General features: G+C 34.8%; 1 protein-coding gene across 1 annotated transcript; it reads left to right on the top strand.

Moving 5' to 3' along the window:
- Positions 1–6,024: 6,024 nt before the first annotated feature.
- Positions 6,025–10,652, top strand: LOC108663856 (probable leucine-rich repeat receptor-like protein kinase At5g63930). Its single transcript, XM_018129748.1, has 3 exons — positions 6,025–6,688; positions 7,754–7,812; positions 10,251–10,652. The coding sequence occupies exons 1-3, from the start codon at positions 6,025–6,027 to the stop codon at positions 10,650–10,652; spliced, it is 1,125 nt and encodes a 374-aa protein (XP_017985237.1).
- Positions 10,653–12,879: the final 2,227 nt, after the last annotated feature.

Genomic DNA, 12,879 nt, shown 5'->3' with positions numbered 1-12,879 from the left:
AAATAGGTGCGGTACCTGGAAGTAAATCAATAGGGAACTCAAGCTCTCGATCAGGAGGCAGTCCCGGTAAATCATCAGGAAATACATCAGGAAACTCATTTACTATCGGGACATCCTCTAACTTAGGTTCCCCCTTTGAAGTATCAATCACGTATGCCAAATAAGCTGGATACCCTTTCTGCACTAATTTCGAAGCTTTGATGGCCGAGGTTACACAGGACGGTAATACTCGACGTTCCCCTACAAACACAATCTCTGCTCCCTCCTAATTTCGAAGAACAACTTCTTTTTAGAAATAATCCACGTTCGCTCGATGTGTAGTTAACCAGTCCATACCCAATATTAGATCAAAATCCAAGATCTCTAGAGGAATTAAGTCACCCCTAAATTCTTCCTCGCCTACCCTTACCCCACAGTCTCTATAACAACTGTTTCTAAGTAGCTTTTCTCCTAAAGGGGTGTGAATTACAATTTCATCCTCTAATGGTGACAGGTTTCTATCAGCAATTGATGTAAATATGGTGCTCACATAAGACCTATCTGAACCAGAATCTATCAAAACATAAGCATTTTTATCAAATAAAGACATAGTACTTGTCACTGCTCCAGGTTAGACCCGTGCCTCATCTTTCGTCACAGCGAAAACTCTTGTCAAGGTACGAGTCTGTGGTCTCAAAGGTGGATGTGCCGGGGTATTACTCTCCACACCGGACCGTATGGCCACTCCTTGTCTCGGTGGCAACCCAGAAGAATCTCTCCTTTGCATATCAGTGCAAACTAGTGAATATGATGCAACTACCCTGGCTCGTCCTAACCGTGGGCAATTACTCCTAATATGACCCGTCTGTCCACATTGGAAACATCTTGTTGGCCCTCTACATAGCCCACTATGATAATTCCCACAATTTTTGTATCGGTCAGAACCTCCGAAACTCTTCCCAGAACCAGTCATAGCAGATTTGCTAAACCTTGAAGGTCTCTGTTGTGATGGTGGAAATGGAGGTCGAGGAGATGTCACGAAAATAGAAGTAGTACTCCCTGAAATCGCTGAGTCCTTGCCTCTTTTTACTGGCTGACTAGAAGACATACCAGGATTCCTCCTTTTTCTAAACTCAGTCCGAATCCTCCTATTCTCAGTCGCGAGGTTCTCAGCTCGTAAAGCCATCTGTACCACCTCCTTATGCGGCTCTCTACCAGTCACTGTCATCCGCTCTCTAATCTCATTACGGAGCCCTTCCTTGAAATAACTGGTCTGATCCTGCTCAGAGTTCACCAGATCTGGCACATATAACATCAACTCGTTAAAACGAGTCTCGTACTCCTCTATAGTTAGATTCTCCTGTTTCAAACTCAAAAATTCTCTCTTCTTTTCTTTTTGATGAAAATAAGTGAAATACTGACCATCGAATTCCCTGAGAAAATCGGACCACGTTTGAGGAGTAGCGGAACGAGACTTCACTGATTTCCACCAAGTACGAGCCCTCTTCTCTAATAATCTCGTAGCCACCATCAACTTCATGTTGTCGTCTAATCTCATATCAGAGAGAGTCTCTGAAACCTGATTAATCCAGTCCTTTGCCACAGTGGCATCCAACTCACCCGCGAAAGACACACAACCGAGCTGTCTAGCCTCCTTTAGCTTCTTGGAAATGGATACGTCCTGTACCGGTGGTGGAACTAAAGGAGTAACTGGTGGTACTATAGGTGGAACTTGACCAGTCTAAGCTCCACCTGCCATTGCGGTAAAGAAAGCTGCCAATGCTTGTGCTACCTCAGTAGGCATGGTGGGAATACCAGTAGGTGGCGGAAGAGGTGGAGGATGTGGAGGACTATCGGCCTGCTCAGCAGCAAGTGCTGCTCGAATGGTAGACTCAGCTGATTCTTCCCCTACTGCATCTAGCTAATGACGTTGGGAATGACCTTTTCCCCTCCCAACTGATCTAGTGAGAGGTGGACGTCCGCGTCGAGGAGCCATAATAATCTATAAGAGAAAACGAGCAAGCTTAGGGAACCTTAGGCTCTATATGAAAATGCATGCATTCTATTTAACCTAATCTAACTTAATCCGGGGCCACACTAACACTGTAAATTTTTAAAACCACTTTAAAACCAAAAACTCTTATCTTTAAAACCAAAAGCTCTGATACGAATCGAATTGTCATGACCCGGAACCTCCCTCAGGCCCGTGACAATCGCCGCGACGTCCCGATTGACACTCATTATCCGGAATGCCAACCGAAACCCCGCAAGGCTTACATATCAGTTTCTTTCATTTCCTGTGAGCAATCGTTCTTAAATATCGAGTTTTTAGAGAATATACACTATTTTAGATAAAAAACAATCAAAATAAAATTTTCGCCACACAGGGGTATTTTGGTCATTTTTTTCTCAAAAATTTCAAAATTGGGTAAAACGTAATATACAAGTACAAAACACATAATTCATATTCAAAATGAGTTTAAAAGTCTAAAATCTTCATTTAAAACGAAATTACGGTTATTTGAATATAATAAGAAAATAAAAGAAATATTAAGGGAAATATTCTATTTTCTTATAAAACAATATTTATAGAGTTATACGTTAATAATTTTTATAGTGTAAAAGCTAAATAAATTTATACATGCTGAAATACAGTAAGCCAAAATATTTAATTTAATTTACAATAACAAGAGGGCCCCCGAATGAACAAAAGTAAAGAAGATTGTGAACCTACGGTTTGGAAAATGCAGATCCAATGGTAGTCCTCGATGAGATCAGCTATCTACAGTCTATACTGAACCTGAAATGGGTGGAAAGGAGGGTGGTGAGATTATAAAATCTCAATGAGTAAATAGACATTATCATAAATATCTAAAGGCGAGTAAAATGGAGGCAAGCTTAAACAACAAATTTCAACCCATTTCATAATGTTTTCAATTTATTTCTTAAACCATAAAATATTTGTAATTTACCAAAACAATTGTTAAGTCTTATGTCTTTTATTAAAACAAGGCTCAAGCCAAAACTAATCCTCGGGGATACCTTGGCCGAGGCATCTAACCGAGTCCGCCAAGGGTGTTAAAATATTCACACGTGAAACACATTTTTATTTTTAAAATAAGCCGTCCCTTGGCATTGGCCGAGTTACACATTCACGTGGGGGTTCGACGTTAAGTGAGCTCTAATACTATCTCAGGAGTTACCTTCCTCGCCTCTACAACCAGAGTAACTATATAACTGGGTTTACCGTGCCCTTCTAATAGGTAGTCCACGGAAACCCGTCACTGCAGTGACTAACCCACCAATTTTAATAAAATTTCGACAGTATAACGTGGCTTTTATTTATTTATCCAGCCTGCATAGTAAAAACAACTTACATAAATTTCCCAATGCACTCACAAAATATAGTCACATATACTCATTTCTCATAAGCCATTCCTAGGAAAATATATATTTTTCAAGTCAATTTGCAGCCTCCAATTACTCAATTTCATAATTAATACAATATATTTTTATTTGTCACATTTATTCCTAAAACATCAAAAATCCCGTTTTAATCTCGTTCTCATTTCATAAAATACATAAAGGGCATTTAAAAATAAACTCTAGATAATTTACAATAATAATAAGTTTACTCACCGTTTGTACAAACTAAAAGCTTTCTAAGCGCCCCGATCACTACTCGTCGGGTACGACTTCTTTGCCTTTTCCGGAAGGCTCTCCTCCTAGACACATTACAAAAATTTACACAATTCATCACATTGATGCTAAATCACTATATAATTAACTTAAATCCTATACTAATGCATGGTATGAAATGCAATAGCCTAAAACGGCTTAAACGCGGTATTAACCTATTTTTGGCACTTTGCCCGATAAATTGCTAACGCGCTCCATTTTAGCTCTAAATCATCCCATTCTCTCTCCAACATTTCTAACCATTAAATATCAGCCAATAACCTTCTAAAAACAACAAAATCAGCTCACTCCCTTCCTTGGAAAATTCGGCCAAAAATGGGACATTAACTCGGTTAATTTTCTACTTTGTTTTTCTATCACGTTTAATCGTTTTTCATCATTTTCTCTTCATTTTCCTTAGAATAAAATCAATTCATCATCATTGTACAGCATTGAGCATCCAGCCAAGAGTGGGTATTGTGAAAATTTAATGATTTCTTGCCCAATTTAATTTCTAAACACATTTAACTAACTAAAACTATCAATTTAACTAAAAATCAAAACCTAAAAATTTCAGTTTCTCCCTTAGAATTTCTTCCAGCCCTTGATATCACTTTTTGATCTCTCTCCTCAAGCATACGAAATGGAAATAAAGGCATAGGAAAGGTAGAAATCAAGCTAAAATCGAAAAATTTTACCGTTAGACCCGTAAACGGGCGAAAAATGCGAATTCCCCTTTGAATTTTCTTGTTTCTCTTTGGTTTTTCTTTTTTTCTTCCTTTCCTCTCTATTTCTCCCTTGTTCTCCCTTATGGCCGGCCAGCACTTAAAATGGGGTTTAAATGGGCTGACTTTTCATTAAAATAATATTATTTCATTTTTAAAAATGCCACGTGTCACTTTCCCATTGGCCCATTTTTAAAATTTCGTCCATTTGTTTCCAAATTTTCACCATACACTTGTTCCACATATCCATAGCTTAGATAAAATTCTCAGACTTATCCAAAGTCTCGGTGGAGTAATTTTTGAAATTTACACTTTTGCCCCCGTAAAAGTGAAAAATTATAATTTTACCTAAAAAACTGAAAAATTGCCCATAGACATATTTTTCATCCCTTATACTCATACCATTCTCCAATTTGTCAAATTTGATCTAAATTCTCTCAAAATCTCAAATTTTGTCCGCGAGTGGCAAAATTACGATTTTGCCCCTACACTATAGAAATCACCAGAATTAAACTTTTTCACTTCTTATCATTAAATTATACTCCAAATAGTTAATCTTGGTTGAAAATTTCACTCCATTATCAAATTATTATTGTAAGTGGCAAAATGACGATTTTACCCCTAAACATCAAAATTTTCAATTTTACCCCTAATGAACCCTCGAACTCCGAACAATCATTTTTAGTCATTCATAGACTGTAAAATATTAAATTTCATCCTACGATTCCTATTTGAACTAGTTTGAGGTTAAATCAACTCAAGTGTACCGTTAGGTACAATACCGAGTTTCGTCTTTTCTTAGGTGCTTTCCTAGCATAATAACATGCTACTCAGTGCATGTATGTCATGATATGTATTTATAGGGTCGGGTTTTACATAAAGCCCCTGACTGGACTCTCTCAATTTGTTGGCCCCTTGAATATGTACAAAAATAAAGTTTAACCCTATTTAATTACATTTTTGTTGCTTTTTTTGTTGTTTAATTTTTAGTTTTTTAAAATTGTTAGAAAGCGAAAGCAAAAGATAAAAAAAACAATATTACGAACATTTTATTGGTAGAAAAGTCCAAAGAATGAAAGAGTGAAAATTATTTTAGATTATTAACATAACTATTAAAATGTCTCTTCAAATATTTTTATGTGGTAGAATTAAGAAATAAATGAACAAACCCAAGTTGTTATGGAATCCTGTCTTTTTTTTTTTTTCTTTTGAGCCAATGAAATATTGAAGTACTCTTTTCTCACTAAGAGTTATTATGGGTTGAGTCCCTTGAATGCGGAAAAGTTGGGACCTATTTAAGCAATGCTTATGTTCCTTTCTAATTACCCTTCTATCAAATTTAAGTTTCTTTTATCTTACTCTTTGCTTGATAATTGATATACGTCCCACACTCATGGGCAATATCAAATTCCATTTTCTTTGGATATTGCTGATACAATGTTTCATAATTGGCTTTACTAGGAGTATGACTATGAGCAATCTCAACACAGATCGGTTTACGCTTCTTGAATTTAAAAATCAACTCCTTGATCATCACGATGTTTTGGCCAGAAATTGGTTCAACACTAGCTCAGTCTGCCATTGGGTTGGTATTTCTTGAAGTGTCCGCCATGGAAGAGTCTCTGTCGTGGATCTTTCAAACATGGGTCTTAAGGGAAGTATTTCTCCACACCTAGGAAATCTCTCATTCCTAGTCTCACTTAACCTGAGCGGCAACAATTTTCATGGCTATTTACCCAAAGAATTGGCCAAGTTGCGTCGCTTGAAACTCATTGATCTGAGTTACAATACTTTTAATGGGGAGATTCCTTTATGGTTTGGAGCTTTACATAAAGTTAAATATTTGGTTCTTAGCAACAATAATTTCACAGGTACAATTCCTCGAACTCTTGCCAACATGTCCAACTTGGAGACCTTGGACTTAGGAGACAATTTGATTCAAGGAAAAATTCCCTATGAGATTGGTGATCTTCAAAAGCTGAAGATGCTTCGTGTACGATTCAATCGACTTTTTGGCTCCATACCTTCAAGCATCTTTAATATGTCCTCATTGCAATTGGTTTCTTTATCATATAATAAGTTATCAGGAAGGTTACCATTTGATATGTGTTACCGTTTCCCTGAGCTTGAGAACTTCTTAATAGGGGAGAATGAATTTTCTGGCTATATTCCATCAAGTATAGGAGAATGCAACAAGCTTCAAGTTTTTGCTTTGTACAATAATCAATTCAGCGGCATCATTCCAAAAAGTATTGGAAATTTAACTAGACTTGAATATTTAGATTTGGACGATAATAGTTTGGCAGGTAAGATTCTAAGCTTATATATTTGGTATAATTATTTTTGCTTAAAATTTCCCATTTTTTGTTTAAAACTCCTACTACAAGAAGTTATACATGCTAATTCTTATTGTAATTAAAAAAGTACTTTCTACTTCTAGTTAATTAACAATACAAAATAAAAATATGAATAAGAATTATTATTATTTATAAGGTGTGGTATAATAGTATTATGTAGCAAAAATTTTTTGGTTATATACATTTTTAATTTTTTTTTGTGCGTACCTTTTTTCAAATCCATCTCCATCAATACTTAAATGTTAAAATTAGTCTACATTTTAAAATTGATTGCTTTTAAATATCATAATCTTTTATAGTTTCTTAGTGTTAAAAATTAAAGGATAAAGATATAACAACAAATAATTAATAGATTTTTTTTACATTTGCACTTTATGTGATCTATGAAATTATTTAGAAAATTGTATTGTTTCACTTTCATCTTTTTTTTTTAACTTTTTCACTTGACTTTATTATTTTTATTTTATTTTTTATTTTCAATTGACAAAAAGATTTTTAATTTTATTTATTTTGCATTTTGAAACTTATAATTAGATTTAATAAAGTTATATCTTTTCTTTTATTTTATTTTATTTATTGAAAATAAATAAATATACGATCAAATAGTTTTTTTTTATATCCTAGTGTCTATTTGTATTAAATTTGTCAAATATGATATTAACTTCTATTTAAAATATTTGAGAAGAACTATACTCTAACAATATTTTTAAGAGAAGTTCCAATCGAGTCAGATAAGCTCAATAGAGATTTTGCTCTTTACAACTTATGCTTTTGTTGTTTTCTTTTCCTTTTTATATGTGCAAGTGGGAATAACTCAACTCACATCTTATTCATATATATTGATTTGGTTTTTGGCTTTCCATTTGCTTTTTACACAAACTTGTGGCACTGCAAAAAGTATTTATTTGTTTATAATCTGAAAACTTTGAGAAAAATAGAATTTTCATGTGCAAGTGATTTTGATTGCAAATAGATTCTATATTATTATTGCAATTATTTTTACCATTTTTGCAGATGAAATTCCACGTGAGATTGGAAATCTTATTAGATTGGAGATATTTTATGCAAAGAATGTGCACCTGAGTGGGCAGATTCCACCTTCCATCTTCAATATTTCTTCATTGAAAGAAATTAATCTCCAAAACAATAATCTATCTGGTAATCTACTCAACAACATTTAATTATATTTTTTAATGTAGTTTATTTTAGGAGTAGAAATAAACTAGTGCTACCTCACACACCCACTACATGGGTGAAAAATAAATATATATACAAAAACATTTTATGGAGAAACTGATAAAGAATATTTATTAAATAAATTAAGAGAATATATATATATAATGTAATGTAAAATTATATAAATAACAGAAAAAAATAAGAATAAAAGAAGTATAAAGGATAACGATAGAGGAACAAATATTTAATTATTTTTTTTACATTCACATTTTACATTTCAATAATTTATAAAATTATTCAGAAAATTATATTTTTTAAAATTCATCATTTTTTGGTTTAAATTTTTCAATTGATTGTATTTATTTTTTATTTTCAATTTTATTTATTGTTCATTTTAAAACTTATATTGTATATATATAATGTAAAATTATATAAATGACAAAAAAAAAAAAAACAGAGTAAACGAGTGTAAATTGGATAAATAACTAACTAGGTTTAAACTATAAAACTTTTAACATGACAGGAAAACAAGACTTAAAGATATAAATTGAAAAAATAATTAACTAGGTTTAAATTTTAAGAATACACTTAGTTGGTGTGACTTTAAAGTTCAGTCCAGCGAAGTTCGTTTGATAGTAGTATCAAACACCCACTAAGTTAATCGTATTATATAAAATTGATCAAGCAAAAACTATTAAGAGATTTTAAAGGTTTTTAAATTAATTTTTGGTAGAAAATTGAGTCCAACCATTATTTATAATGTAATTTTTGTAATACTTAATGGTATAGAAAAGAACCACGAATAAGGCAAAAAATAAGAAATGGTTAAAAAAATGAGTATTATATTGAAGTATCAATACAATAAAAATGAGTATTCTATTAAAGTGGATAGGTTATGTGGTTTCTTTCTAATTTTAAATCGAGTTTAACAATAGAGATGATATATGGTATGTAAATATTACAATTTTGATAGAATATTATAAAATTTGTATTAACATTTTAAAATGAATTTTGTTTTCTTTTGAATAACTATAAATGTAACATGAAACTCCCTATAATCTAAGTTTCCATGGGAATAACTTTTTATCGGGTATTGAACTAAAAAAAGTATTTTATTTTTACTTTATTTGTGTACTATTTAACTAAAAAATTATGTGTGCAACATTTTCTAAAATGCAATAATTAAAATTTTATCTGTGCATCAAATTCTTTTCGTGGAATAATTCAAACATGTATTTTCCTTTTCTCTTAAGGTAAATTACCATGCATGAGCTTGGATTCAAATTTTGAGGAGCTTAATCTAGGGAATAATAATCTTAGTGAAAATATTCCTGATTGTATCTCTAATGCTTCGAAGCTCAAAATTCTAAGCTTATATCAAAACTCGTTCTCTGGTCTTATTTCGAATACACTTAGAAATTTAAGTTTTCTTAAGGAGCTATGCCTTTGGTCAAACCTTTTAACCACAAAACCTCCAAACCATGAGAGGAAATTCCTTTCTTCATTGGCTAACTGCAAGAATCTAACTGCCTTACAAATATCATCAAATCCATTAAATGGCATTCCTTCAACTTATAATTTCATAATTTGGAGTAAGTAGTTTCACCAATTTCATTAATATATAACGATTTGGTTTTTGGCTTTCCATTTTTGACTCAAACGTGTGACACTACATAAAGTATTTATTCCTGAAAAAAATAGATTTTTTGATTTTGATTGCAAATAGATTTCTATAATCGTTTTAAAAATATTGTTTTATAAGAAAATCGAATATTTTACTTAATATTTCTTTTATGTTCTTATTATGTCCAATTAATCATAATTTCGTTTTAAATGAAGATTTTAGACTTTTAAACTCATTTTGATTATGAATTATGTGTTTTGTACTTGTAAATCACATTTTAGCTGGTTTCGAATTTTTTGAGAAAAATGACCAAAATACCCTTACGAGACGAAAATTATTATATTTATTTGTTTGAAGTTGGAAACAGTTTAAAATCTTTTAGAACGTGGTATTTGGCAACAGTTACTCACAGGGGAAATGAGAAGTTGATATTAAAGCCTTGCGGGGTTTCGGTTGACATTCGGGGTAATGAGTCTCGATCGGGACGTCGCAGCTGTTGTCATGGGCTTGAGGGGATTACCGGGTCGTGACAATTTGATTGGTATAAGAGCTTTTGGTTTTAAAGATCAGAGCTTTTGGCTTTAAAGTGTTTTTTTTTTTAAATTTACAGTGTCAGTGTGGCCCCGGATTAAGTTAGGTTAGGTCGAATAGAATGCATTCATCTGTATATAGAGCCTAAGGTTGCCTAAACTTGCTCGTATTCTTTTATAGATTATAATGCCTCCTCGACGCGGACGCCCACCTCTCACTAGATCGGTTGAGAGGGGAAGAGGTTGTTCCCAACGTTGTCATCTAGATGCAGTAGAAGAGGAATCGGCTGCATCCACCATTCGTGCACCACCTGCTGTTGAGCAGGCTGAGACTCCTCCACATCCTCCACCACCCACTAGCATTCTTGTCATGTCTCTTGAGGCAACACAGACATTGGTAGCTTTCTTTACCGCAATGGTTGGTCAAGCTCAAACTGGTCAGGTTCCACCTATAGTGCCTCCAGCTACTCCTTCAATTCCGCCAGTACAGGATGTATCCATTTCTAAAAAGCTGAAGGAGGCTCGGCAACTTGGTTGCATGTCTTTTATGGGTGAGTTAGATGCCACCGTGGCAGAAGACTAGATTAATCAAGTTTCGAAGACTCTCTTTGACATGAGATTAGACGACAATATGAAGCTAATGGTGGCTATGAGATTACTAGAGAAGAGGGCTCGTACTTGATGGAATTCAGTGAAGTCCCGTTCCACTACTCCTCAGACATGGTCTGACTTTCTCAGAGAATTTGATGGTCAGTATTTCACCTATTTTCATCAGAAAGAAAAGAAGAGAGAATTTTTGAGTTTGAAATAGGGGAATCTAACTGTAAAGGAGTACGAGACTCATTTTAACGAGCTGATGTTATATGTGCTGGATCTGGTGAAATCTGAGTAGGATCAGGTCAGTTATTTCAAGGAATGGCTCCGTAATGAGATTAGAAAGCGGATGACAGTGACTGGTAGGGAGCCACATATGGAGGTCGTACAAATGGCTTTACAGGCTGAGAAGCTCGCGATTGAGAATAGGAGGATTCGGATCGAGTTTGCAAAAAGGAGAAATCTTGGTGTATCTTCTAGTCAACCACCAAAGAGAGGCAAGGACTCAGCGACTTCAGGGAGCACTACTTCTGTTTCAGTGACATCTCCTCAACCTCCATTTCCACCATCACAGTAGAGACCTTCGAGGTTTAGCAGATCCGCTATAACTGGTTCTGGGAAGAGTTTCAGAGGTCTTGATAGATGCAGAAATTACGAAAAAAGTCATTTTGGGCTGTGTAGAAAGCCAACAAGATGTTTTCAATGCGGACAGATAGGTCACATTAGAAGTGACTGTCCACAGTTGGGATAAGGTACAACAGCTGCTTCATCTCCACCTGCTCTTACGGATATGCAGAGGAGAGATTCTTCTAGGTTACCACCAAGGCAGGGAGTGGCTATACAGTCTGGTATAGAGAGTAACACCCCGGCATATCCACCTTCGAGACCACAAACTTGTACTTGGATAAGAGTTTTCGCTGTGACGAAAGATGAGGCACGGGTCCGACTTGGTTCCTCTAGAGATCCGAGATTTTGATTTGATATTAGGTATGGACTAGTTAACTGCACATCGGGCGAACATGGATTGTTTTCGGAAAGAAGTTGCTTTTCGAAATTCGGAGGGAGTAGAGATTGTATTTGCAGGGGAACGTCGAGTATTACCATTCTGTGTAATCTCGACCATCAAAGCTTTGAAACTAGCGCAGAAAGGGTATCCGGCTTATTTGGCTCACTTGATCGATACTTAAAAGGGGGAACCTAAGTTAGAGGATGTCCCAATAGTAAGTGAGTTTCTTGATGATTTATCGAGACTACCTCCTGATCGAGAGCTTGAGTTCCCTATTGACTTAGTTTCGAGTACCGCACCTATTTCTATCCCTCCATATAGAATGGCTCTGGTAGAGTTGAAGGAACTGAAAGTCCAATTGTAAGATTTGGTGGATAAGGGTTTTATTCACCCTAGCACTTTTTCTTAGGGAGCACCAGTCCTATTCGTAAAGAAAAAGGATGGCACTCTTCGATTGTGTATCGATTACCGTCAGCTGAACCGAGTGACCATAAAAAATAAATACCCTTTACCCCAGATTGATGATCTTTTTGATCAATTACGAGGTGTTATGGTGTTCTCTAAGATTGATTTGAGGTTTGGGTATTATCAGTTAAAGATTAAGGAGCAGGATGTACCCAAGATTGCTTTCAGGACGCGTTATGGGCATTATGAGTTTTTGGTGATGCCGTTTGGTTTGACTAATGCCTCGGCAGCTTTTATGGATCTTATGAATAGGGTGTTTCATCCATACTTAGATAAGTTTGTGATAGTATTCATAGATGACATCCTGGTTTATTTGAAGAATGATGATGAACATGCTGCCCATTTGCGCATTGTGTTGCAAACTTTGCGCGAGAGACAACTCTATGTCAAGTTCTCTAAATGTGAGTTTTGGTTAAAGGAAGTGATTTTCTTGGTACATGTTGTGTCTAGAGTTGGAATTTATGTTGATCCCAAGAAGATTGAGGCAATCTTCCAATGGGAGCAACCGAGAACGGTAACTGAGATTCGTAGTTTTCTTGGCTTAACCGGTTATTATCGGAGATTTGTTTAGGGATTTTCATTGATAGCAACTCCTCTGACTCGTTTGACTCGTAAAGGAGTTAAGTTTAAGTAGGATGATGTCTGTGAGAATCAATTTCAGGAGTTGAAGACCTGGTTAACCTCCGTTCCCGTTTTAACACTTCCTGTTAATGGAAAAGAATTTGTGGTATACAGTGACGCATCT

Source organism: Theobroma cacao, unplaced genomic scaffold, assembly GCF_000208745.1.
Source record: "Theobroma cacao cultivar B97-61/B2 unplaced genomic scaffold, Criollo_cocoa_genome_V2, whole genome shotgun sequence".
Classification (NCBI taxonomy): domain Eukaryota; kingdom Viridiplantae; phylum Streptophyta; class Magnoliopsida; order Malvales; family Malvaceae; genus Theobroma; species Theobroma cacao.
Note: the sequence above shows the minus strand (reverse complement) of the source record. Positions and strands in the feature narration are given on the sequence as shown.

Excerpts from the sequence above, each read along its gene's own strand:
- LOC108663856 (XM_018129748.1), top strand. The coding sequence starts at position 6,025 with ATGGGTCTTAAGGGAAGTATTTCTCCACACCTAGGAAATCTCTCATTC. Across the intron at positions 6,689-7,753 it reads GGACGATAATAGTTTGGCAG|ATGAAATTCCACGTGAGATT; the intron begins GTAAGATTCTAA and ends CCATTTTTGCAG. Across the intron at positions 7,813-10,250 it reads AGATATTTTATGCAAAGAAT|ATTATAATGCCTCCTCGACG; the intron begins GTGCACCTGAGT and ends ATTCTTTTATAG.